The following is a 26,687-nucleotide window of genomic DNA, read 5'->3' on the forward strand; positions in this document are numbered from 1 at the left end:
GGGAGTTTTATGGCAGAGCGCAAGCTAAGACCAGGATAGAAAGGACGCGACGATTGCTTATTTTATTATTATTTTTTTTGAGATGGAGTTTCGCTCTTGTTGCCCAGGCTGGAGTGCAATGGCGCTATCTCGGCTCGCCGCAACCTCCACCTCCCGAGTTCAAGCGATTCTCCTGCCTCAGCCTCCCTAGTAGCTGGGATTACAGGCATGCGCCACCACGCCCGGCTAATTTTGTATTTTTAGTAGAGACAGGGTTTCTCCATGTTGGTCAGGCTGGTTTGGAACTCCCGACCTCAGGAGATCCGCCCGCCTCGGCCTTCCAAAGTGCTGGGATTACAGGCGTGAGCCACCGCGCCCCGCCGCTTATTTATTTTATTAACATAGCTCAGGGCGCCCAGGAGGTCAAGGCTGCAGTGTGCCGTGATTGCGCCACTGTACTCCAACCTGGGTTACAGAGCGAGACCTTGTCTCAAACACATAAAAATAAAAAACATAGCTCAGGGCCCAGATGTCTGGAGGAAGCTTTTAAAGGCAGAGCTATGATGGAGTACTCACAGGGAGAGGGTAGCAGGAGGCTGGTACCAGCGATGGCATCGGGAAGAATCTCAACAGCGAACTGCTATGCAGCCCTCAAAACCCACTTGCAATGACTTTGAGCCATGGGTCTATTTCACTCCGCTCCCCTCCCCACTCTTCCCTTCCTCCTTTCTCAGCCCCTCACAAATCCAGACGTTGGAACTCATCTTTGTAAATACGGGCTTTTATTCACTGCCAGCTCCAGGATGGAAGGAGGGGGTGAATCATGCACAGCCTTGGTCTACCCTCCAACACTAGGCAGTGCTGGACAGGGGACTCAGAAAGGGAAGCAGAGTGGGCTGTTGATGTCTGGAAAGCTCCCTCACCAGAGTGCCCAGTGGGTCACACAGCATCATGGGGGATGAGCTGGGGCTGGAGTCAGCTGTATCTGACACCAGACCCTCCATTCAAGCTCCCTTGATGACAACGCCCACAACAGGGTCTGGCTGATGCTCCGTTCTGCCACGACTCCTGCTGGGTGATCGTGGGACAGGTCTCCGCCCCTCGCTGGGGTCTCAGCTGCTTTGTCTGTAAAACGGAGGTGATGACACCACCTCCAGCCTTCTCAAGGCTGGCTGAGGGAGAAGCCACGTAAAAGCGCTTGGCACACAGTAGGTGCTTAATAAACAGTCAATGGGATTAGTCTTGTAAACACAAGGAAACTGAGGCACAGAGTGGGAAAGCCATTTTCCCAGAGCCACACAGTGAAGCTGAAATTCAAACTCGAGCCTTGACTGGGTTTTCTGGCTTGAACTTTATCCCAGAGAGGCTCTGACATATGGAGGGAACCCCTAACAAGTGTTTCAGACACATCACCGCCAAGGGCTTACTCTGCTGGGCCTCAAACACATGGCATCTTGTCCAGGGTAGACTGGACAAGGCGAGGCCGAGGCGGAGCCTGAGGGGAGGGGACACTGAGTGTTTCTGGAAGTAGCTGAACATAATCCCGCAGGACTGGCATACTGGAGCATGCCCCGAGACAGCCGAGCATTTCCGGAGGCTGCCTTGGCAGTGCCAGGTGAGGCCTGTACCTTCCTTTATCAGTGCCCACCTGGGGAGCGGATGACCCCTCTGCCCAGATCCGGTGAACACCTATTCATCCATCAAAGCTCCAGCTCCCACATCCCTTCTCCAGGCTGAAGCCTGCAGGATTGGAGGCATACTCTATATATAGAGCAGGCACTGCCTGGGGATGGCAGCTATGATGGTGGGAAGTGGCCTTCAGAATCCAGTCCATCGTTGGGATTACATTATTTTGTGGGTGAGAGGAATTGTTTGTGGACAATCCAGGTTGTATCTGAACTGGGCCGGTACAGGTGACCAGGTGACTTCAACTCCATCCCCTCAAATGGGTGGGTGTGGGGAGGGGAATGAGACCAGGTAACACAAAACACTTAAAAAGTACAGAAAAACTAGAAAACACAAACATAGATGACTTGTCCAAAGTGCTTCCTTCTTAGCCCAGAGGGCAGGGCCTGCAAACAGAGTCCCAGGTGCATGGGGCAAGACCTGGCAGCCGCCTTCAGGGGGCAGCTCAGTACGGCTATCGCTTATAAAAAGTAATAAATTAGGCTGGGCCCAGTGGCTCACGCCTGTAATCCCAGCACTTTGGGAGGCCGAGGCGGGCGAATCATGAGGTCAGGAGCTTGAGACCAGCCTGACCAACATGGTGAAACCCCGTCTGTACTAAAAACACAAAAAATTAGCCGGGCATAGTGGCAGGTGCCTGTAATCCCAGCTACTTGGGAAGCTGAGGCAGGACAATCGCTTGAACTTGGGAGGCGGAGGTTGCAGTGAGCCGATATCACGCCACTGCACTCCAGCCCGGGCAACAGAGTGAGACTCTGTCTCAAAAAAAAAAAAAAAAGGAAAAAAAAGTAATAAATTAGTTGCAGGGATTTGCTGCTATTTACAAAGCTACCCTTGTCCCCCATTCATGCCCCATCCAGCCCCGATTGACACCAGAACACAAGCGGTGTGTCCACCTTCCAGCAAGGACCAAGATGGCTTCTCGCCTTCTGGGTGTCAGGCTGGTGGCTCAGTCCCCATCCAGGCGTGACTTTATGGAAAAAACATTGCACAAGAAAACGCGTAACTTTGAGGCCAGGGAGAGACCTGGCAGGGGATCAGTCTCTCCCGGTGGGCCCGAGAGCTACTGGCACGGCTTCCTCGCCCTCCACGGCGATCTGTGGCACTGAGGCGGGCAGCCCAGTGGCCTCCTCCTGTGGCTCATCGAAGCTAACTTCCTGCACGGCCTCCTGCTTCTTGAAGGAGTCTCGGCGCTCGGACAGGTGCAGCCGCCGCATGACCACGAGCTCGGCCTCTGGCCCACGACTGCGCCGCCCCGCCTCCCCATCCAGCCGTTCCCCTGTGCCCAGCTTGTCAGCCGACTGGCCCCGGCGCAGCCGCGGGGATCGGGCAGGTGCGGGCGGATGCCCAGGCAGGGGTGAGGGCGAGCGGGGTGGGGGTGCGGAGATGGGCGGGCAGGCCAGCGGGGAGGGCGGGATGCTGCTGGTGGATTTGCGGCGGCCAGTCTTGGGGCGGGGTGGCCCAAGCTTGGCAGCCAGGCCGTGCAGGGAGCTGGGGCGGGTGTGGCCAGCAGCAGCTGGGGAGGCGGGGCTGCTGGAGCTCGGGGATGCGCTGGGTGGGGATGCAGTGGTATCTGTGGGTGATAAGCGTAGGTCAGGGCTTCTGGCCTCAATGTCCCCAGTCCGGAAGTGGAGCTGTGGGACTAACAAAAACTGCTAAAGCCCACATCCTTCCATGCGGCCACCCATCATGCCTGGTTGTTTTTGTTTTTGAGACAGGGTCTTGTTCTGTTGCCCAGGCTGTAGTGCACTGGCTCAATCATAGCCTCAACCTCCTGGGCTGAAGCGATCCTCACAACTCAGCCTCCTGAGTAGCTGGGACAACAGGTGCAGGCCACCATGGCTGGCTAATTTTTTTTTTTTTTTTTTAATAGAGTCTTGCTCTGTCACCCAGGCTGGAGTGCAGTGGCATGATCCTGGCTCACTGCAACCTTCAACTCCCAGGTTCAAGTGATTCTCGTGCCTCGGCCCCCTAAGTAACTGGGACTACAGGCACGTGCCACCACACCTGGCTAATTTTTGTATTTTTAGTAGAGTTGGGGTTTCATCATGTTGGCCAGGCTGGTCTCAAACTCCTGACCTCAAGTGATCCGCCTGCTTTGGCCTCCCAAAGTGCTGGGATTATAGGCATGAGCCATCATGCCTGGTTCATGCCAGACTTTTCTGCCTCCTGCTGAGGGCTGTTTCCTTGGCCTAGCTCTGGTGAACTCCTACTCACCCATCAAAGCCCCAGCTCCTACTCCCCTTCCTCCAGAAAGCCTTCTCTGTATCACTTCTGTTTTTTTTTTTCCTTTTGTTTTTTGAGACGGGATCTCACTCTGTTGCCCAGGCTGGAGTGCAGTGATGCAATCATGGCTCACTGCAGCCTTGACCTCCTGGGCTCAAGTGATCCTCCCATCTCAGCCTCCAGATTAGCTGGGACCACAGGTGTGCAACACCACGCCCACCTAATTTTTTTTTTTTTGAGATTGAGTTTTGTTCTTGTTGCCCAGGCTGGAGTGCAATGGTGCAATCTCGGCTCACCGCAACCTCCGCCTCCCGGGTTCAAGCGATTCTCCTGCCTCAGCCTCCCTAGTAGCTGGGATTATAGGCATGTGCCACCACGCCTGGCTGATTTCGTATTTTTAGTAGAGACGGGGTTTCTCCATGTTGGCCAGGCTGGTCTTGAACTCCTGACCTCAGGTGATCCACCTGCCTCAGCCTCCCAAAGTGCTGGGATTACAGGTGTGAACCTCCATGCCCGGCCTTACACCCACCTAATTTTTTTATGTTTTGTACAGATGGGGTCTCCCTGTGTTGCCCAGGCTGGTCTCAAACTCCTGGGCTCAGTGATCTTCCTGCCTTGGGCTCCCAAAATGTTGGGATTACAGGCATGAGCCTCCGCGCCTGGCCTCTTCTCAGTTTTCCCACCCTCCTGTCTAGCCCCATTTGTCCATGATGTTTCCTCTGCTGGGCACACCCTTCCCTGGCACCTGCACTCGTCTCTAAGTACTCCCAGGTTCCCTGCTAGACACCAGGATCCCGGTCATCTTTTTCCCTACATCACATCATTCCATCCCCTAAACTCCTTCCTCCCTCCTGGGGCCCACCAGCCCTTGCTCCCAGGGTAGCCGGGGCGGCGGGGGTTCAGGATGCACCCACCTGCTGGGACATCAGGGGCTGGGCTTCGGCAGGGAGTGGTGGGGCTGGGGGAAAGGCTGTGGGTGGGCGAGCCGGGGAGGCTCTCACTGGATGACAGTGAGTGGTGGAGTCCGGAGGAGAAGCTTCGGCTGGTGTGCAGCACAGAGGTCTGCTTGGAGATCTTCTTGAAGAGTGATTTCCGCCTGGGGTAAGAAAACCGGAGGCTTCAGAACCCCTGCTCCTGGCCAGGCATGGTGGCTCACACCTGTAATCCCAGCACTTTCAGAGGCCGAGGCAGACGGATCATTTAAGGTCAGGAGTTCGAGACCAGCCTGGCCAACATGGCAAAACCCTGTCTCTACTGAAAATATAAAAATTAGCTGGGCATGATAGTGCACGCCCGTAGTCCCAGCTACTTAGGGGGCTGAGGCAGGACAGTCGCTTGAACCCGGGAGGTGGAGGTTGCAGTGAGCCAAGATTGAGCCACTACACTCCAGCCTGGGCAACAGAGCAAGACACTGTCTCGAAAAACAAAAAAAAAAAAAGAAAAAGAAAAGAAAAAAAGAATCCCAGTCCCCATGGCCTGCCCCTGTGTACCGCTCCCTGGTGGTCACTGCCGCACACCGATCCTGGGTCTCCCGCCGACGGCTCCGCTTGCTCCTGCGTGCCATGCGGCCCTTGGCCACATTCTTCCGGGCGGGGCCCACCTTGATGGAGGTGTTCTCCAGGGCCGTGGTCCGCAGGGATATCTTGTTGCCGCTCTGTGGGAGGGATGGTGAGGGGTTACCTCTGTGCCTCCCACAGGGCCCAGCACTTGCCAGGCAGCTGCTGTGTCCCCTTCACTCTGGGCACCAGCTGGGACCCACCACGCTAACATCCATTCATCCACACAACCAGTGACCTACCCAATATATCCGGTCAAACAACAGCCCAGGGAGCACCATCCCTCCTGGTAAGATCCTTCCCTCTGTGGTCAATGCCCATCGAGGCCTGCCCTCTTCACTCTCCACCCTCCCGGGGTCTGTCACCCACTTATCTGGTATCCACCCATTAATCACCCCAACATCTCCCCATCCCCCAATCACTCACTTAATGGCCCATGAGTCATTAGGCCAAAGACACCTGCCCAGTGTCCAGCTATCCAATGAACCACCCATGCAGCTGCCCACATGAGAGCCCTCTATTTTTTTTAGAACCAGGGAGGGTCTCACTCTGTCTCCCAGGCTGGAGTGCAGTATGGCACAATCACGGCTCACTATGGCCTCAACCTCCTGGGCCCAAGCGATCCTCTCACCTCAGACTCCCAAGTACCTAGGACTATAGGCGCATGCCACCACGCCTAGCTAATTTTATTTTTTAATTTTTTGCAGAGATGGGGTCTCGCTCTGTTGCCCAGGCTGGTCTCAAAGTCCTGAGCTCAGGTGATCCTCCCACCTCGGCCTCCCAAAGTGCTGGGATTACAGGCGTGTGCCACCGCGCCCGGCCCTTCCTCCTGTCTTGAGCCCATCTCCTACCTCCAGGCCTCAGCCAGAGGGAGGAACAGATGTGAGGGCGCCCAGGGAGAAGGGAGGGCTTCCTGGAGGAGCAGCTCTGAGGGGTGATTTTGGGGGCTGAAGAAGGACATGTATTCTGGGCAGAAGGAAGTGGGTGTGCCAGGCCTGGAGTTGACATTGAATGTGGGGTTGTGTGTCTGGACGCGGAGAACCACTGGGAACGGGGAGCTGCGGCCAAGGGGTGCCGGAGAGCCCTGAGGGTGGGCAGTGGGGGTGCCGTACCTTCAGCAGCAGCTCCACGACATCCATGTGCACCAGCCCCAGCACCGACTCCCCGTTGATGTGGGTAATGAGGTCCCCGGCCCGCAGGCCGGCCTCCTGGGCGGGGCTTCCGTCCTCCACACTCTGGGGGCAGACCAGAACTGTGGGGTCAATGGCCTGGGCCCCACATCTGGAGACCCCAGCCCAGGCTGGGTCTGCTGTGGGACCCCAGCAAGCTGCTGCCTCTTGTGCTGCCTCAGTTTCCCTGATCCTGGGGAACTCCTACTCACCCATCAAAGCCCCAGTTCCTATGCCCCCTCCTCCAGAAAGTCTTCTGTGTGTGTTCAGGGAGCAACCAATAGGGAGGGCATGCCCTGACGCCCTTGGGCTGGAAGAGGGAGGATAACATGTCCAGTGCATCCCCATATGGAGCTGGGAGGTAAATGCCACTTGGGATCTGTGAGCCTCCATCCATCCATCCTTGTCTCTCTCATCTGACCTCCTCCCTGCCAACTGACAGGGACCAAGATGAACTCTGTGGCACCAGCTCTGTCTACCTAACCCTGCCAGGCTCCAAAATGCAGCTCTGAGAAGGGACGTGACTGGGCAGAGTGAGACTAGGACCCGGGTCCCTGCCATTCCCACTCCGCACTCACCCAGACGACATGGTGCACAGTGTAGACGTCGCTATCACCCATGTAGACGCGGATCGCCCGCAGGCTGAAGCCGTACTTCTTGCCGGAGCTGTGAATGACGATGGGGGGCCGCACGCTGCCACACACGGGGGACGGGTCTCGGCTCGGCGAGGAGTCACGGGACGACGGGTTCGAGGACAGAGAGCGCGGGGAAAGGGGGCTCATAAGGGGACCGCCGCTGCCATCATCTGCAGGGGGTTAGGGAGGGGGTCACTCACTCCCTCGCAGGTCTCCCCTGGGGCCCCCTCTTTCCCACCACAACGACCACCCTGGCCACTTTGCTGTTGCTTCAATGTCCCAAGCATGGTCACCCCACCAGGCCTTTGCACGTGCAGTGCCCTCTACTGGGAACACCGTCCCCCCAGCTCTCCCTGTGTCCTGCTCCTCCTCCCCTCTTCTGGGGCTCATCCCCAGCCTCCCCAACTCAGGAAGGGCCCCCATCCTGTTGGTTAAAATGCGTGCAGACAGACAAAGGTGAGAGGGGGCCTTGGGCATTACCTGCCGTGATGATGAGGGACAGGGCAGAGACAGAGGCCGACTTGGGCACGCGGCCCCCACCGCCGCCACCACTGCCACTGCTGGAGGAGGCTCTGGACTTCTCAGGGGCTGGGTCTCTTGGGCCCCCAAGGCGGCGGCCCCGGCCGGCATCCAGAGGCCTTGGTGTGGAGTGTCGGGCGCCGATGCTGTTGCTCCGTAGGCGGGCATGGCTGAGAGCAGCCGTGTCAGCTAGAGGGTCAGCAGGGTCAGCCGGGTGCCCCTCAAACTCACCATGTGGTCCTAAAGGGACCTTAAGGCCCATCCTCCCTGGTCGCTATTTACACAGTCCAGCCTCCTGGCCTTTGCTCATGCAGTTCCCTCTTCCTGCATTCCCTTCCCAAATTATTCTCTAGGCAAAAGCCTTCAAGTCCCCTCCTCCAGGAAGCCTTCCTCCACACCCATTTAGACCCTTAGTTCCCCCATCTTGGGAGCTAGGGGTCCCATCCTGACTCTATGAAGCTGGGGGCATTTACCCTAGACTGGGGTTCCTTGGGGGCTGGAAGTCTCTCTGGGACCCTGGCTTCTCCTCTCTTAAAGCCTTTGTTGGCTCTGGAGAACTCCTACTCATCCTTGAAAACCCATCTCAAATAGCCCCTCCTCTGGGAAACTTCCATGACATCATCCCTCTTACTCAGGGCCCGCTTACCAGAAAGGCTCGAGGGCTTGGGCATCACTGGGGTGGCCGCTGGTGGGGGGTCAGGCTCCCCTAGAATGAAGACGGGCCTCTTGGGGCCTGCAGGGACTGGGCCTGCCCCCTCATCCTCTGATGAGAAGGCAAACTTGGGCATTGTGTCCAGGCTGATGGTATTCAGGAGAGATGGGCTGGGACCCCGCTCGGGCTGGGACGAAGATGACTGACAGGAGGATCCAGGGGATGTCCAGGACCTCAGCCTGCAGGGAGGAAGAGCCTGCATCACCCCTGCCAGGCACCTGCACCCCAGGATACTCAGCCACCTTTTATGGCCACATCTTAACTCTCAGTCTGCAGTCAGGGGCAATTTGCATAGACAGGACAAGTTCCGTCTGTCTGCACTGTCCTCTCTGTCCACCTGGAGACCGCTTATTCACCTTTTTTTTTAAAGACAGGGTCTCACTCCGTCACGCAGGCTGAAGTGCAGTGGTGCAATCTCAGCTCACTACAACCACTGCCTCCAGGGCTCAAGTGATTCTCCTGCCTCAGCCTTCCAAGTAGCTGGGATTATGGGTGCCTGCCACCACACTGGGCTAATTTTTGTATTTTTAGTAGAGACGGGGTTACACCATGTTGGCCAGACTGGTCTTGAATTCCTGAGCTCAAGTGACCCGCCTGCCTTGGGGTCCCAAAGTGCTGGGATTACAGGTGTGAGCCACTGCACCCGGCTTCCTATTCAACTTTTAAAACCCAGCTTCCAGGCTGGGTGCAGTGGCTGACACCTATAATTCCAGCACCTTGGGAGGCTGAGACAGGAGGATTGTTTGAGGCCAGGAGTTTGAGACCAGGCTGGGCAACATAAGGAGACCCCATCTCTACAATTTTTTGTTTTTTGTTTTGTTTTGTTTTTTTGAGAGAGAGTCTCGCTCTGTCACCCAGGCCAGAGTGCAGTGGCACAATCTTGGCTCACTGTAACCTCTGCCTCCCAGGTTCAAGCAATTCTTGTGCCTCAGCCTCCCAAGTAGCTGAGATTACAGACGTGCGCCACTATACCCGGCTAATTTTTTTGTTTTTAGTAGAGACGGGGTTTCGCCATGTTGACCAGGCTGGTCTTGAACTCCTGACCTCAGGTAATCCACCTGCCTCGGCTTCCCAAAGTGTTGGGATTACAAGTGTAAGCCACTGCACCTGGCCTACAAAAAATTAGCCGGGTGCCGTGGTGCACGCCTGTAGTCCCAGCTATGTAAGAGGATCTCTTGAGCCCAGGAGTTTGAGGCTGCAGTGAGCTATGATCGTGCCACTGTACTCCAGTCTGGGAGACAGAGTCTCTTAACAAAAGAAAAAAAAAAGGGCCGGGCACATTGGCTCACGCCTGTAATCCTAGCACTTTGGGAGGCTGAGGAGGGCGGATCACGAGGTCAGGAGATCGAGACCATCCTGGCTAACACGGCAAAACCCCGTCTCTACTAAAAATATAAAAAATTTAGCCGGGCATGGTGGCAGGCGCCTGTAGTCCCAGCTACTCGGGAGGCTGAGGCAGGAGAATGGCGTGAACCCGGGAGGCGGAGCTTGCAGTGAGCCGAGATTGCGCCACTGCACTCCAGCCTGTGTGACAGAGCAAGACTCCGTCTCAAAAAAAAAAAAAAAAAAAAAAGTCCAGCTTCCAACACCCATCCTCTAGCAGACATTGACTGTTTCTGTTGGGTCTGAGCTTTGAAGGATGAATAGGAGTTAGTAAGCAAAGGGCATTCTGGACAGAAGGAAAAGTGTGCCTATCAGCATGATGGTACATAGCTGTTTTATGTTTGCATGGTGAGAAACACAGAGCCAAAGAGAGCAAGGTTGTCAGGGATCTGATAGGCTGGTCAATATGTTTGACCCTTTTCTACTTGGCCACTTGGAAACTCCCTTTGCATCAGATTTTGTGTCTCTACCTCCCAGCAGGCTTGGAAGCTGGATCTGCCTACACTTCCTCAGGTCACCTACCGGATGTCAGCACTCAGCCGGCGGCCATAGTCCACCTCGGGGCGCTCCCACCCCTCCTCCCGGTCTTCACTGAAGCTCCTTTCAGCGAAGGTAGGAGTGGGCTGGACGGCCAGGAACTCAGAGCTGCTGTAGACCTGGGAGGCAAGACAAAAGAATGGTAAACCGGGTGCGATGGCTCATGCCTGTAATCCCAGCACTTTCGGAGGCCCAGCCGGGAGGATCACTTGAGCCCAGGAGTTTGAGACCAACCTGGGCAACATAGCAAAACCCTGTCTCAAAAAAAGAAAAAAGAAAAAAAAAAGAAGCCCAAACAAAAAAACCAGTAACAACAAAGGTGGCAAGAAAGCTGGCTTAGACCGGGCCTGGTGGCTTATGCCTGTAATCCCAGCACTTTGAGAGGCTGAGGTGGGCGGATCACTTGAGGTCAGGCGTTCAAGACCAGCCTGGCCAACATGGTAAAAACCCATCTCTACTAAAAATACAAAAATTAGCTGGGTGTGGTGGCACATGCCTGTAGTCCCAGCTACTTGGGAGGCTGAGGCAGGAGAATGGCTTGAACCCGGAAGGCGGAAGTTGCAGTGAGCCGAGATCGTGCCACTGCACTCCAGCCTAGGAGACAGAGCGAGACTCTGTTTCAAAAAAAAGAAAGCTGGCTTAGTCCAGTGATTCCTATGTACCAGGTGCTTTGGTATGAGTCACTTCCCTAAATCCTCACTCCCCACATCCCTAAAAGAGCATAGACTTTAGCCCATTGTACAGATGGAAAAACTGAGGCTCAGGGGCCAGGCTACCAAGCTGCATTTTTGCTGCTGACTAGAAAGTCCTGCCTGGGGCCCAGGCCTAGAGCAGAGTGGAGCATTTTTTGATCAGATCATAAACAAAGTAGGGAACGTAAGTTAAGCTCGGGAGGCTGAGGCAGGCGGATCGCTTGAGGACAGGAGTTTGAGACCAGCCTGGGCAACATATGAAACCCCGTTGCTACTAAAAATACAAAAATTAGCTGGGTGTGATGGCGTGCACCTGTAATCCCAGCTACTTGGGAGGCTGAGGCAGGAGAATCGCTTGAACCCAGAAGGTGGAGGTTGCAGTGAGCTGAGATTGCACCATTGCACTCCAGCCTGGGCAACAGAGCAAGACTCCATCTCAATAAATAAATAAATAAGTAAATAAACTAAAATAACACCCAGCATGGTACCTGTATTCACAAGGTGGAATAGACCCAAATGTGCATCAAAGATGGGTGGATAAACCATGTGTTCTGTCCATATGATGGAATATTACTCAGCCATAAAAAGGAAGCAAGCACTGGTCCACACTGCATTAGGGATGAGCCTTGAGTACATGATGCTGAGTAAGAGAAGCCAGACCCAAAAGGCCACACAGTGTGAGATTCCATTGATATGAAATGCCCAGAACAGGCAAATCCATAAAGATGGAGGCTGAAGGAGGACAAATGGGGAGTGGTTGCTAATGGGTATGAATTATCTTTTTAGGGGAATCAAACATTTGAGAGCTAGATAGAGGTGACAGTTGCACAACATTGTGAATGTGCTGAATGCCACGAAATTGTACATTTTATTTTACTTTATTATTATTATTTTTTGAGACAGAGTCTCGCTCTGTCGCCCAGGCTGGCGTGCAGCGGTATGATCTCAGCTTATTGCAGCCTCCACCTCTGGGGTTCAGGCAATTCTCTTGCCTCAGCTTCCCGAGTAGCTGGGGTTACAGGCACCTGCCACCACACCCGGCTAAATTTGTATTTTTAGTAGAGACAGGGCTTCACCATGTTAGTCGGGCTGGTCTTGAACTCCTGACCTCAAGTGATACGCCCGCCTCGGAAATTGTATGCCTGAAAATGGCTAAAACAAAGGCAAATTAGAAAAACAAAACAAAACAAAAAAAAAACAAGGCCAGGCGCGATGGCTCATGCCTGTAATCCCCGCACTTTAGGAGGCCGAGGCGGGCAGATCACGAGGTCAAGAGTTTGAGACCAGCCTGGCCAACATGGTGAAACCCCATCTCTACTAAAAATACAAAAAAATTGACCAGGTGCAGTGGCTCATGCCTGTAATGCCAGCACTTTGGGAGGCTGAGGCAGGAGGATAGCCTCAGGTCAGGAGTTTGAGACCAGCCTGGCCAACATGGTGAAACCCCATCTCTACTAAAAATACAAAAAATTAGCTGGGTGTGGTGGCAGGCGCCTGTAATCCCAGCTACTCAGGAGGCTGAGGCAGGAGAATCACTTGAACCCGGAAGGCAGAGGTTGCAGCGAGCTGAGATTGCGCCATTGCACTCCAGCCTGGGCAACAGAGCGAGACTTCGTCTCAAACAAAACAAAACAAAAAAAATACAATTCCTAGCACTTTGGGAGGCCGAGGTGGGAGGATCACTTGAGTTCAGGAGTTGGAGACCAGCCTGGGCACCATAGCAAGACCTCATCTCTACAGAACAAAACAAAGCAAAATCAAAAAACAGATACGAAAGCAAAGAGACATCATGCAATGTTTTCTGAGCAGTGGCTTCCCTTGGGACCCGGGCCCACCTTGCTGAACCGGTGGGAGCAGGAGGAGAACTGGGGGATCTCTGTGGACGATTCTTCATCATTGGTCTCATCGTCCTCGGAGCCCAGGTGGCGGTAACGTTCCGAACGTGCTGTGGGAGGGAGAGGCACATGCAGCACGCCTGATGCCCACAGATGATCTCAAGGGCAGTGTGGCGATGCAGGGAGGGCGTCTCAGGATAAGGTCACTGCCAGGGCAAAGGCTCTGAGGTGGGACAGTGCCTGGTGTGTTTAAGGACCACAGGACGCTTGGGTGGCAGAGCAGATATCTGGGGATCAACACCAGTTGTGTCCCTAAAAAGTTGTGGGGCCGGGTGCGGCGGCTCATGCCTGTAATCCCAGCACTTTGGGAGGCCAAGGCAGGTGGATCACTTGAGGTCAGGAGTTCGAGATCAGCCTGGCTAACGTGGTGAAACCCCGTCTCTACTACAAATATAAATATTAGCTGGGCAGTAGTGGTATGTGCCTGTAATCCCAGCTACTTGGGAGGCTGAGGCAGGAGAATCGCTTGAGCCTGGGAGGCAGAGGTTGTGGTGAGTCGAAATCGCACCGCTGCACTCCAGCCTGGGCGACAGGGCGAGACTCCATCTCAACAAATAAATAATTAAAAAGTTGTGGGACCAATTAGCCAAGCATGGTGGCAAGCACCTATAATCCCAACTACTCGGGAGGCTGAGGCAGATAATTGCTTGAAACCGGGAGGCAGAGGTTTCAGTGAGCCGAGATCACGCCACTGCACTCCAGCCTGGGCGACAGAGCAAGACTCTGTCTCAAAAAAAAACAAAAACAAAAACAAACAAACAAAAAAACAGGTTGTGGGACCAGGGGCGGGAATTCCTATTTCTAAACTTCAGTGATTCCTTGAAATGGGTCACACAGAATTAGGTAAAATTGCGCATCTCTTTTTTTTTTTTTTTTGAGGCAGTTTTGCTCTTGTTGCCCAGGCTGGAGTGCAATGGTGCCATCTCAGCTCACCGCAACCTTCACCTCCCGGGTTCAAGCAATTCTCGTGCCTCAGCTTCCCACAGGTTTCTCCATGTTGGTCAGGCAGGCTGGTCTCGAACTCCTGACCTCAGGTGATCTGCCCACCTCAGCCTCCCAAACTTCTGGGATTAAAGGCTTGAGCCACTGCGCCTGGTCAAAATTGCGCATCTCAAACATAAAGGATGTTCCTCATTTTACAGAAGAGGAAACAAGCTCAGAGAAGACCTCTGACGTGAAGCAAGCTCTGAAGGAGGTGCTGGACACTGAAGGGCAGGACCCCCAAGTGGGGAGAGAGAGAGTCATCCCTCAGAGCTCACCTACAGTGCCCCTGCAGGGACCCCTCCACTAGAGCTACACGAGGCGCCCTACCCTCCTGGGTAACAGATGGGGCCCCATGCCTGGTCAGGGACGGACACTCAGGAGGCCCAACTTGCTGGGGAACCCCAAAGGTCTGTCACACTTGGTGCCTTGGTTTCTCCTTCTGAAGCCTGAGGGATACTGTGGCCTCCTGAGCCCAGACGCACAGGAAATCCAGCCGGGGGGCGGCCAACACACGCCCTAGATTCTTGGAAGGCTCAGGAAGTCAGAAGCTCCAGGCCTAGGGTGAGGTGCCAAGCTCGGGTGGAATGCCTGGCACGCAGCCCTCTGCCCCCAGGGATTGAGGGATGGCAGAGCCCCCCCCGCGGGGGGGACCCCTCCTTACTGTCAAAGTAGCTGGTATCATCCTCGGCTTCGAGCTGGGGCACGAACTCGGCTTTGTGTCGGAGAAGCCCTGCCCAGTCCAGGGCCAGGAAGAAGGGGTGCTGCTTCACTTCGTGGGTGCCACCTGCAGATATGCCCAGCTGAGCCCTGTGGGTCCTCACCTCACCCGCCACAGGATGCCCCCCCACCCCCACTGCCCATGGTGGACACAGGGTGGGGACAACACAGAACCAGAAAAATGGGCCGGGCGCAGTGTGAACCTGTAATCCCAGCACTTTGGGAGGCCAAGAAGGGTGGATCACCTGAGGTCAGGAGTTCGAGACCAGCCTGGCCAGCATGGCAAAACCCCATCTCTTCTAAAAACACAAAAATTAGCCAGGTGTGATGGCTGGTGCCTATATTCCCAGCTACTCGGGAGGCTGAGGCAAGAGAATCGCTTGAACCTGGGAGGTGGAGATTGCAGCAGTGAGCTGAGATAGCACCACTGCACTCCACCCTGGGCAACAAAGCGAGACTCTGTCTCAAACAATAACAACAACAACAACAAAAGAACCAGAAAAATGGGAACAAAAATCCGCTGTCATTTAGGAGCCTGGAGAGGGACCAAGCCAGGATTCAAACCCAGGTCAGCAGCCAGGCATGGTGGCTCATGCCTGTAATGCCAGCACTTTGGGAGGCTGAGGCGGGCAGATCACTTGAGGTCAGGAGTTTGAGACCAGCCTGGGCAACATGGTGAAATCTCGTTTCTACCAAAGTATAAAAATTAGCTGGGCATGATGGCACATGCCTGTGGTTCCAGCTACTCAGGAGGCTGAGGTGGGAGGATCGCTTGAGCCTGGGAGGGGGAGGTTGCAGTGAGCCAAGATTGTGCAACTCCACTCCAGCCTGAGTGACAGAGTGAGATCTAATCTCAAAAAAATAAAAAAGCACCCAGGCTGCCCAGGTTCCAAAGATTCTGCCCTTCTCTCCGCTGCCATCTGGGACCACACCGCCTAGAGAAAGCCCAGAGCCTTACGAAGCCCTCCTTCCTGGGCTTCTCCCACTTGTTTCTGCTCCACAGAGCAGGTGATGATCCCCGACCTTGGACCCAACCATCTCCCATAGCGAAGCCTCAGTCATGAACAAGAGCCATAGTGGCCACATGGTGGGTAGCTGCATGAGTCTCAAACGGTCCCTTAATGATTAACCAGGTGGCTGGGAAAACTGGGACAGTGGGATCTTCTGGGCTGGGCCTTTGACACAGGTTCTGGTGACTTCACAGCCTCACATACTTATTCAGGCTCAGTGCTCCATATGGGCACCAGACCCAGCTACTTTCTATTCTTTCCAACTATCTTGTGATAGTTCCTGGAGAACTCCTGTGCATCCTTCAAAACCCTAGCTGCAAACCCCCTCCTCCATGCAGCTTCCCAAGTAGAACTCTTGTCTACTCCAGGCGCTATCCCTCCGTTTCCTGGGTCCCAGGGCCTGAAGGAGCCACCCACCTGGCTTCTCCCCCACACTACATACCAGTGCCCAGACGGTCCAGTGGGCTCTGCCGGAGCAACCTGGTGATGAGGTCCTGGGCGTCTGCTGGAAGGGCCTCGTCTCCCTCTGGCCACATGATCTCATCTAAAATGAGGGAGGGAGAGAGAAGGCAAGGGTATTCCTTTCTAGTAACATCCACCATTTCCCCTCACCTCAGTGTACTCCAAGCCACTGGCCTCCTCTGCCCCTTCAACGTGGCAGGCTCGGTACCCACTGACAGCCTTTGCCGCACCTGTGCCCTACGCTCAGAGCCACCTTTCCCTTTTCTGTCTCTATGGCTTCCTCTCATTCTCAGGTTCTTGCACGTCTCTGCTCACATGTCACTTCTTTTTCTTATTTTTTGAGATGGCGTCTCGCTCTGTCACCCAGGCTGGATGCAGTGGCACAATCTCAGCTCACTGCAATCTCCACCTCCTGGGTTCAAGTGATTCTCTTGCCTCAGCCTCCCAAGTAGCTGGGATTACAGGTGCCTGCCACCATGCTCGGCTAATTTTTGTATCTTTAGTAGAGATGGGGTTTCACCATGTTGTCCAGGCTGGTCTCAAACTCCTGGCCTTATATGATCCTCCCGTCTCAGCCTCCCAAAGTGCTGGAGTTACAGGTGTGAGCCACCGTGCCCGGCCTCACATGTCACTTCAGTGAAGCCTCCGTGACCCTATAATTAATCCAGCCACCCGCCTCACTCAGCACCCCGCCGCCTCCCCACCTGGCATCCAACTCCCTCCCTTCTTCCTGCTTCTCTCCCTGACATGTGGGTGGAGGACCACTGCCCAGAGCTCTGGTGGGGCTGCAGCTCGAACCCGGGCCCATGGAGGAAACGCACCGCTGACCACCTGACCGAAGAGTTCCTCGGGGGTGTCTCCAAAGAAAGGCACGCAGCCCACCAGAAACTCATAGAGGACGACGCCCATGGCCCACCAGTCCACTGGCTTCCCATAGCCCTGGCGGAAGATCACCTCGGGGGCTATGTATTCCGGCGTCCCACACACCTGGGCCAGGCAGAACGGGGAAACTGAGGCCAGCCCCCAGCCCAAGAGAGGCCCCAGAAGAGAGGAGGAGGCATCCCAGGGCTGCCCACCCACCTGCCCGCCCACCTGCTTGTCGATGAACTCTCGGGCGTCCTTCTCGATATGGCCCTCGTAGAGGTTGGTGGCCATGCTCATGAGGCCGATCTTGGACAGGCCGAAGTCCGTGAGCTTGATGTGGCCAAGCGAGGTGATGAGCAGACTGTGGGCAGGTTAGGGGTGTGCTCAGAGCTGGGGGGCTGGGGTGCCTGGCCTCTCCTTCTGCCCTAGACCTTGGCTCCACCTGAGATGGGCGGAGCTCTGCCTCCAACTCCTGGGCCTTAGCGATCCTCCCGCTCAGCCTCCCAAGTAGCTGGAACTACAGGTGCACACCACCACACCCAGCTAAGGTGTTGTTTTTTTTTTTGTAGACATGAGGTCTTGCTATATTGCCCAGGCTGGTCTTGAATTGCTGGCCTCAAGCAATCCTCTCACCTTTGAAAGTGCTAGCATGACAGGCATGAGCCAGCATGCCTGGTCTCTACCGTGTGTGTGTGTGTATATGTGTGTGTGTATATATATATATATATATATATTTTAGTGTATTTTTAGTAGAAACGGGGTTTCTACTAAATATAGAAATATATTTAGTAGAAATATATTTTTTGCCATGTTGGTCAGGCTGGTCTCGAACTCCTGATCTCAGGTAATTCACCCGCCTCGGCCTCCCAAAGTGCTGGAATTATAGGTGTGAGCCAACACCCCTGGCCCAGAATTGTTTCTTTACAGAGCTGGGGCAAACAGGAGGTACCGACTACATAGTTCATTAAATGATGGTTATACACAGTGAATTCTCTGGAATGTATTTTTAAGTGGCAGATGCACCCAGAAGGTGCACGGAAATGCGACTTCATACAGCTGGTGCATAAGACACTATGATGTAGCAAAACATTTATATATTTAAGTCCACAGGAAAACCTAAACAGCAGTGTATACTGTACCTGCCCGAGAGTTTTAAAAATGAGTTCATTCGCCGGGCGCGGTGGCTCACACCTGTAACCCCAGCACTTTGGGAGGCCGAGGCTGGCGGATCACCTGAGGTCCAGAGTTCAAAACCAGCCTGACCAACATGGTGAAACCCTGTCTCTACTAAAAATACAAAAATTAGCTGGGCATGGTGGCGCATGCCTGTAATCCCAGCTACTTGGAAGGCTGAGGCAGGAGAATCGCTTGAACCAGGGAGTCTGAGGTTGCAGTGAGCCAAGATCGCACCACTGCACTCCAGCCTGGCGACAGAGCGAGACTCTGTCTCAAAAAAAAAAAACAAAACAAAAGTTAGCTGGGCGTAGCGGTGCATGCCTGTAATCCCAGCTACTCGGGTAGCTGAAGCAGGAATATTGCTTGAACCTGGTAGGCGGAGGTTACAGTGAGCCAAGATTGCGCCACTGTACTCCAGTCTGGGCAACAGAGACTGTCCCTGTCTCAATAAATAAATAAATAAATAAAGATAAAGTGTTCTAGGCCAGGTACACAGTCATTGCCTAATAACTGTTCTTCTGCCTATTTTGTACACACCTGGTGCCTAACAAGTTACATGCCAACCAAGAAAATGTGATATAGAAAGCCAGTGTTAGTGTGTAAGGAGTTATTCATACTTCTGAGTTCCTTAGAGCATCGAGCACAGGCCCAGGTATACAGCAGGTGCCAAATACATGTCTGTTTTCTAAGCCACTTGCCAACTGCAAAATGCCCTGAAAACATGCAAGGCGCTTTTTTTTTTAGATGGAGTCTCGCTCTGTTGCCCAGGCTTGCGTGCAGTGGCACGAACTTGGCTCATTGCAACCTCCGCCTTCCAGGTTCAAGCGATTCTCCTGCCTCAGCCTCCTGAGTAGCTGGGACTACAGGTGCGCACTACCACTCCCAGCTGATTTTTGTATTTTTAGTAGAGACAAGGTTTAACTATGTTGGCCAGGCTGGGCTTGAACTCCTGACCTCAGGTGATCCACCCGCCTCAGCCTCCCAAAGTGCTGGGATTACTGGTGTGAGCCACCAAGCCTGGCCTACATGCAAGGCTCTTAACACTCATGTTCACATCTCCACACATGTATGTGAGAAATGCCAGTTCTTGCCTCGTATCTCGAGGACACTTGATAAACGGGCATTCCTTTTTCCCTGTACACAGCAGGCACTCAATAAATGCAGAGGAGAAAATAATACAGGGGTTTCAAAGCAGGTGGCCCTGTGTCTCCCAGTTGCCCATAGGTCTGGCATGCAGTAAGTGCTTACTACATACTAGAATAAAACAAACATCCTAAGGCTATCAGTAAACACGTTCTCTTCCTTGCTTTCCTGCACTAATATACAGCAGGTGCTCAAGACATGCACGGTCACTGTCTTTACATGTAAGGTCTTGCAAAGTGCATAATCCTGTTCTGTGTATGTAGCTGGTGTCTTATAAGTGCATGTTCTCTCCTCTTGTGCAGCGGCAGCTCTGGGTGCGCAGCCGCTTCTCCTGTATACAGTGTGTGCATCCTAAGTGCACATCCTCTCCCCTTGATTGGCAGCACCTCCATAAGTGCACCAGCCTTCCCCTGCATACAGCAGACGCCTATTAAGTGTCTGCTCTCCTCTCCTCTGTATACACAAGATGTTCACCATGCGCTCACTCCCTGCCTTCCTGTCAGGAGGTACCAACAGAGCTCAGACAGATGGGGCTCCTGAAGGGTCCCGGGATTCACCTCAGAGGCACTGCCCCCGACCCTTTGGCCCCGCTCCTGATCCTCTCTGGCCTCGCCCCAGCCGCTCTGGCCCCGCCCTCCCCGAGGCCCCGCGCAGGCTAGCTCAGCTCACTTGTCTGGTTTGAGGTCACGGTGCACGATGCCATAGTTATGCAGGTACTCCAGCGCCAACACCGTCTCGGCGAAGTACAGGCGGGCCATGTCCACGGGCAGCGGGCCCATGTTCTTCAAGAGCGTGGCGCAGTCGCCACCTGGGAGGGGCGGATGTCGTCATGAGGCCCGGCCCCCCCACCGCCCACCCCTTAGGTTATGCCCAATGCCTATGCATCCTCCTCGCTTTACCTCCTGCAAAGGGTCCCCAGTTTGTTCTGTCTCAGCGGGGAGGGTCGGGGGAGAGGGAAGGGGCGGACCCTACCTTCATTTATTTATTTATTTTTTTTATTTTTTTTATTTATTTTTTTTTTTTGAGACAGAGTCTCGCTCTGTCGCCCAGGCTGGAGTGCGGTGGCGCGATCTCGGCTCACTGCAACCTCCGCCTCCCGGGTTCAAGCGAGTCTCCTGCCCAGCCTCCAGAGTAGCTGGGATTACAGGCGCACACCACCACACTCTGCTAATTTTTGTATTCTTAGTAGAGACGGGGCTTCACTATGTTGGCCAGGATGGTCTCGATCTCTTGACCTCGTGATCTACCAGCCTTGGCCTCCCAAAGTGCTGAGATTACAGGCGTTGGCCACCGCGCCTGGCCTATTTTTTTAATTTTTATTTATTTTTTTGAGACAGAGTCTCACTCTGTTGCCCAGGCTAGAGTGCAGTGGCCCAGGCTAGAGTGCAGTGGCGCAGTCTCGGCTCACTGCAAGCTCCGCCTCCAGAGTTCAAGCGAATCTCCTGCTTCAGCCTCCTGAGTAGCTGGGACTATAGGCGTGAACGGGGGTTTCGCCATGTTGCTTAGGCTGGTCTCAAAGTCCTGACCTCAAGCGATCAGCCCACTTCAGCCTCCCAAAGTGCTGGGACTACAGGCATGAGCCAGCGTGCCAAGCTGAGACCCTGCCTTCTGATTCTCCCCAACAGGGCAGCAATTAGTGCTGTATACAGCTGGTGTCTCCTAAGTGCATGTTCGCTCTCTCGCCTGGGAGTACTTTGGTAATAGTGCTTTACCTGCCTGAACCATACATCTCCCTGCCTTCACTTCTGGCCTCCAGGCCTCTGCCCATCAGTTCCCCCAACCTAGGATGGCCACCCTCCTCTTGCCTCCAGGGTCCCATCCTCACACACTCCTCTCTGGGCTCCTCCAGCCCTAAACCCCCATGGCTGGGCTCCCTACCCCAGACTGGGGTTCCTGAGGGTCCCCCAAAGCAGGGTGAGACCTCATGGAGGACAGAACAGACCTCAACTTGGTCTAAAAATTTTCTCCCAGACGTGGAGGGGTGAGCTCCCCATCGCTGGAGGCATGCAAGCCCCAGTGAGCATACCTTCCACGTATTCCATGACCATACACAGGTGGCGCCGGGTCTCAAAGGAGCAGAACATGCTGACCACAAAGGGGTTCTCCGCAAAGGTGAGAATGTCACGCTCCACAAAGACCTGCTGGATCTGGTTACGCAGGATCAAGTTCTGTTTGTTGATCTTCTTGATGGCAAAGCGCTGCCGCGTGTCACGGTGCCGCACCAGGTAGACGGCCCTGGGGACAGAGGGCCAGGCTTGCTGGGACCGGAGATCGAGGCCCCAGCAGGCACTGCAGCTCAACTTGAGCCCAGATCCCAACCTGCCTGGCCTTTGCCTGTGCTGTGCCCTCTGCCTCCGCCACCCTTTCTCCTTACCTGGTCCCCCTCCCAGAGCAGCCACCTTTGGGTTTAAGCCACCATGGCTGGGGGTCATATAAATGGGCTGCACGTGGCCCTTGTATATTGGCCTCTAGGTTGTATGTTTCTTTATTTTTATTTTATCTTATGTTTTTTGAGATAGTGCCTCACTCTGTTGCCCAGGCTGGAACAGTCATGAGATCATGGCCCACTATAGTCTTGACCACCCCCCGGGCTCAAATGATCCTCCCACACCAGAGCCTGGCTAATGTTTAAATTTTTTGTAGAGATGGGGTCTCGCTATGTTGCGGAGGCTAGTCTCAAACTCCTGGCCTCAAGTGACCCTCCTGCCTCGGGCTCCCAAAGTGCTGGGATTATAGGCGAGAGCCACTGGCTGCTTGTGTATTTCTTTCTTTCTTTCTTTTTTTTTTTTTGGAGATGGAGTCTGGCTTTGTCGCCCAGGCTGGAGTACAGTGGCGCGATCTCTGCTCAAGGCAAGCTCCGCCTCCTGGGTTCACGCCCTTCTCCTGCCTCAGCCTCCTGAGTAGCTGGGACTACAGGCGCCTACCACCATGCCCGGCTAATTTTCTGTATTTCTAGTAAAGACAGGGTTTCACCATGTTAGCGAGGATGGTCTCAATCTCCTGACCTCGTGATCCGCCCGCCTCGGCCTCCCAAAGTGCTGGGATTACAGGCGTGAGCCACCACGCCCAGCCTTTTTTTTTTTTTTTTTTTTTTGAGATGGTCTCACTGTGTCACCCAGGCTGGAGTGCAGTGGGGTGATCTCGGCTCACTGCAACCTCTGCCTCCTGGGTTCAGGTGATCCTCCAACTTCAGCCTCCCAAGTAGCTGGAATTACAGGCATGTGCCATTATGCCCAGCTAATTATTCTATTTTTAGTATTGATGGGGTTTTGCCATGTTGCCCAGGCTGGTCTCGAACTCCTGGCCTCAAGTGATCCTCCTACCTTGGCCTCCCAAAGTGCCTCCGCACCCGGTCCAGCTCTTTTAAAAGCCTGCTAGCACCAAGCTCAAAGTTTTACCCATCCATTTGTTTTACACACAGCCCAAATAAGCAAAATTTTAGCCACTGAGAGCCTGTTTGCTTTGCAGACTTGTGAAACTGCACCATCTCTGAGCCATGGATAAGATGAGCTTTGTGGATTTCAAGACCCTAAGCTACTACCGCCCTGCAGGGAGTCTCTGACCCAGAGATTCAGTGCCCATGCTGTTGAACAACATCACCTAGACACGTAAGCCCCCTCTCTGATCCCCCTCTCCCCGGGGAGTTCCCTTGCCAGCCTCTCCCTCTTGATGGTGACTCCTGGAACCTCAGCCTCCAAAGGGCTTATACTATGAGGGACTTCCCTTGTATGCAAGCCTGACATTCAAAGCAGCACCTAAGTAAAGCTCACTGTGTGCTACTCCCACTGGGTGGGCATCTACTTCCTTGATCAGCCCCTAAGCCCCTAGAACGCCCTACACCTGGGGCAGGTAAAGGCCTGGCTCGTGGACAGAGCACACATGAGGCTGTAACCTCGCTATGGCGTGTCTCCACTTCCCCCTCCAGGCCTCAGGTGCCCTCTCTGCCCGTTCAAGGGTGAATGTGTGAGCCCTGCTGGGGTGGGAGGGGGATGTAGGGGCTGTCTGGGCCTCAACCATCCTCTCAGACATCTGTGAAATGGATCTATGCAGGACTCAGGGACTCACCCATAGGCTCCGTTGCTAATGAGTTTGATGGTCTCAAAGTCAGTTTCGCATGGCTTCCTCCGTGACTGGCCGACCAGGGCGCGGCTCTAGGGGATGGGAAGGGCTTAAGGTCCTGCCCCGCTGCAGAGCTGGCCAGACTTTTCCTGCCCCCAAGCCCAAACCACTGGTCCTGGTGCCCGATGCTACCCCCTCCCCTGTCCAAACTTCTCCAACTCAGCTTCTGACCTTCTGTCCTTTTTGCTCACAGCTGTGCCCTCCTCCTGGAAAACTCTTACACATCCTACAAAACTCACCTTTCCGGTGCCCCTCCAGCACTGCCCCCACCCGACTTCCAAGGCAGGGCAGTCCCACGTGCCATCACCTTGCCTCCAAAGTCACCGATGCTAATTAGGCTACAAGCAAGACCTCGGCAAACCCAGCCCTTTCTGCGGGTGCCTGGTCCACTCTGGAAAGAACAAGATGAGCGGGGGCCCCCAGCCTCTGCTACTCACCTCTGGGGACTCAGGTGCTGGGGGCTGTTCTTCTTCGAGGTGACTCAGTGGCACCATCTCTGCAAGATGAGGGAGGAGCCTCAGCTGGAGCCTCCCTGCCTCACCCTGCATCACCCAGCAATTTCCTGAGGCCTCTAGAGTTCTCACCCTAGGCTGGGGATGCAGTACCTCCCCTGACCAACTCCCATGACACTGTCATGAAGCCACACCCGGGAGGCTGGATGAAGCAATGACTTAGGAACCTTCTGGAAGAGCCAGTGGGCTGCCCTGGCTCTGAAGTGCTCAGTCATGATCAAACTCAGGCTCTGAGCCTTGAGCCTGTGAACACGGGATGTGACACGGGCCCCCTGGGCGTCAGCTCCTAACATCTTCCTCAGCTCAGGGTGCAGCCCAGGTGGAGGGTCCAGTATGTTCTTGCCCCAGGCCTTGGCAGAGGGACAGCCCCTAGCGAATGCCTGGCAAACATGGTCCAGCCACAGACCACATGTCATCTGGCCTTAGGTACACCTGGGTTTGATTCCTTGCTCAGCCTCATCTGCCTGGAGCCTCAGTTTCCCCAGCTTTATTTTTTATTAGTATGATTATTTAATTAATTTATTTATTTGAGATGGAGTCTCGCTCTGTCACCCAGTCTGGAGTGCAGTGGTGTGATCTCGGCTCACTGCAACCTCCGCCTCTTGGGTTCAAGTGATTCTCCTGTCTCAGCCTCCCAAGTAGCTGGGATTACAGGCGTGTGCCACCACGCCCAGCTAATTTTTGTATTTTTATTTTTATTTTTTGAGACGCAGTCTCACACTGTCGCCCAGGGTGGAGTGCAGTGGCGCGATCTCGGCTCACTGCAGCCTCCACCACCTGAGTTGAAGAGATTCTCCTGCCTCAGCCTCCCGAGTGGCTGGGATTACAGGCACCTGCCACCACACCTGGCTAATTTTTGTATTTTTAGTAGAGATGGGGTTTCACCATGTTGGCCAGGCTGGTCTTGAACTCCCGACCTCAGGTGATCCGCCTGCCTCGGCCTCCCAAAGTGCTGGGATTACAGGTATGAGCCACTATGCCCAGCCTAATTTTTGTATTTTTAGTAGAGACAGGTTTCACCATGTTGGCCAGGCTCGTCTCAAACTCCTGACCTCAAGTGATCTGCCCGCCTTGGCCTCCCAAAGTGCTGGGATTACAGGCGTGAGCCACCGCACCTGGCCAAGTATGATTATTTCAGAGACAGGCTCTTGCTCTGTCACCCAGGCTGGAGTGCAGTGGTGCCATCATGGCTCACTGCAGCTTCAGTCTCCTAAACTCAAGCGATCCTCCCACCTCAGCCTCTCGAGTAGGTGGGACTATAGGCATTCACTGCCACACCTCGCTAATTTTTAAAAACACTTTTTGTAGAGATGGGGTCTTGCTATGTCGCCCAGGCTGGAGTGCAGTGGTGCGATCATAGCTCACTGCAGCCTCAAACCCCTGGGCTCAAGCAATCTTCCCACTTCAGCCCCGCAAGTAGCTAGGACTACAGGCATGTGCCATCATGCCTGGCTAATTGTTTTTTTATTTTTATTTATTTATTTATTTTTTAATTTATTTTTTTTTCTTTCCTTTGAGACGGAGTCTCGCTCTGTCGCCCAGGCTGGAGTGCAGTGGCGTGATCTTGGCTCACTGCAGGCTCCGCCCCCTGGGTTCACGCCATTCTCCTGCCTCAGCCTCCTGCGTAGCTGGGACTACAGGTGCCCGCCACCTCGCCTGGCTAATTTTTTTGTATTTCTAGTAGAGACGGGGTTTCACCGTGTTAGCCAGGACGGTCTTGATCTCCTGACCTCGTGATCCGCCCACCTCGGCCTCCTAAAGTGCTGGGATTACAGGCATGAGCCACTGCACCCAGGGATTGTTTTTTTAATAGAGACGAGATCTCACTATGTTGCCCAAGCTGATCTCAAACTCCTGGCTTCAAGTGATCCTCCTGCCTTGGCCTCCCAAAATGCTGGGATTACAAGTGTGAGCTACCATGCTGGGCCTCCCCAGCTTTAAATGGGGACAGTGGCAGGTCAGTCCCACTCCAGGTATGGTCCAACCTTAGGGTCTATGCCTATGCTGCCTGTTTCACTCTTCCCTTTGGATCTGCAACCTGGTCACCTCCTGCCCTCCAGGCCTCAGTTTGAACACTGCCTCCTCCCAGAGCCTCCCCTGGCTACTGCTGGACCAGGCTAGGTCCAAGTTCAGTGCTCTAGCTTTCAGTTCCTCTTATCCTGGCTATTTGTGGAAATTTTTTTTTCTCTTTTTGAGACAGGGTCTGGCTTTGTCACCCAGGCTGGAGGACAGTGGTGTGATCATAGCTCAGTGCAGTCTCAACCTGCCAAGCTCAAGCGATCTTCCCACCTTAGCCTCCTGAGTAGCTGGGACTACAGGCGCACACTACTACAGCCAGCTACATCTTTTTTTTTTGAAATGTAGGCTCACTCTTTCGCCCAGGCTAGAGTGCAGTGGCATGATCTCGGCTCACTGCAACCTCTGCCTCCTGAGTTCAAGCGATTCTCCTGCCTCATCCTCCCAAGTAGCTGGGATCTACAGGCACCTGCCACCACACCCGGCTAATATTTGTTTTTAGTAGAGATGGAGTTTCCCCATATTGGCCAGGCTAGTCTTGAATTCCTGACCTCAAGTGATCCGCCCGCCTCAGTCTCACAAAGTGTTGGGATTATGGGATTACAGGTGTGAGCCACTGCACCGGGCTGGCTGTGGGAGTTGTTTTTTTTTTTTTTTTTTGAGACAGAGTCTCGCCCTGTTGCCCAGGCTGGAAT

The 26,687-nt window shown here is 54.3% G+C and overlaps 1 protein-coding gene across 8 annotated transcripts in view; it reads right to left on the minus strand.

Moving 5' to 3' along the window:
- Positions 1–2,428: 2,428 nt before the first annotated feature.
- Positions 2,429–26,687, minus strand: part of MAST3 (microtubule associated serine/threonine kinase 3) — a 52,763-nt gene continuing 28,504 nt past the window's right edge. For all 8 annotated transcript variants that reach the window (XM_030820409.1, XM_030820407.1, XM_030820403.1 and 5 more), the window contains 17 exons: positions 23,902–23,960; positions 23,411–23,496; positions 21,372–21,580; positions 20,015–20,153; positions 17,255–17,387; positions 16,984–17,149; positions 16,143–16,244; positions 14,635–14,757; positions 12,930–13,039; positions 10,388–10,521; positions 8,417–8,661; positions 7,732–7,959; positions 7,195–7,421; positions 6,560–6,682; positions 5,382–5,545; positions 4,806–4,987; positions 2,429–3,238 (listed from right to left, as the gene is read on the minus strand). In XM_030820409.1, coding sequence (XP_030676269.1) covers positions 2,703–3,238; positions 4,806–4,987; positions 5,382–5,545; positions 6,560–6,682; positions 7,195–7,421; positions 7,732–7,959; positions 8,417–8,661; positions 10,388–10,521; positions 12,930–13,039; positions 14,635–14,757; positions 16,143–16,244; positions 16,984–17,149; positions 17,255–17,387; positions 20,015–20,153; positions 21,372–21,580; positions 23,411–23,496; positions 23,902–23,960 — 2,966 coding nt within the window. In that variant the 3' untranslated portion in view covers positions 2,429–2,702. The remainder of the gene's footprint in view (positions 3,239–4,805; positions 4,988–5,381; positions 5,546–6,559; positions 6,683–7,194; positions 7,422–7,731; positions 7,960–8,416; positions 8,662–10,387; positions 10,522–12,929; positions 13,040–14,634; positions 14,758–16,142; positions 16,245–16,983; positions 17,150–17,254; positions 17,388–20,014; positions 20,154–21,371; positions 21,581–23,410; positions 23,497–23,901; positions 23,961–26,687) is intronic.

Source organism: Nomascus leucogenys, chromosome 10 (genome assembly GCF_006542625.1).
Source record: "Nomascus leucogenys isolate Asia chromosome 10, Asia_NLE_v1, whole genome shotgun sequence".
Lineage (NCBI taxonomy): Eukaryota > Metazoa > Chordata > Mammalia > Primates > Hylobatidae > Nomascus > Nomascus leucogenys.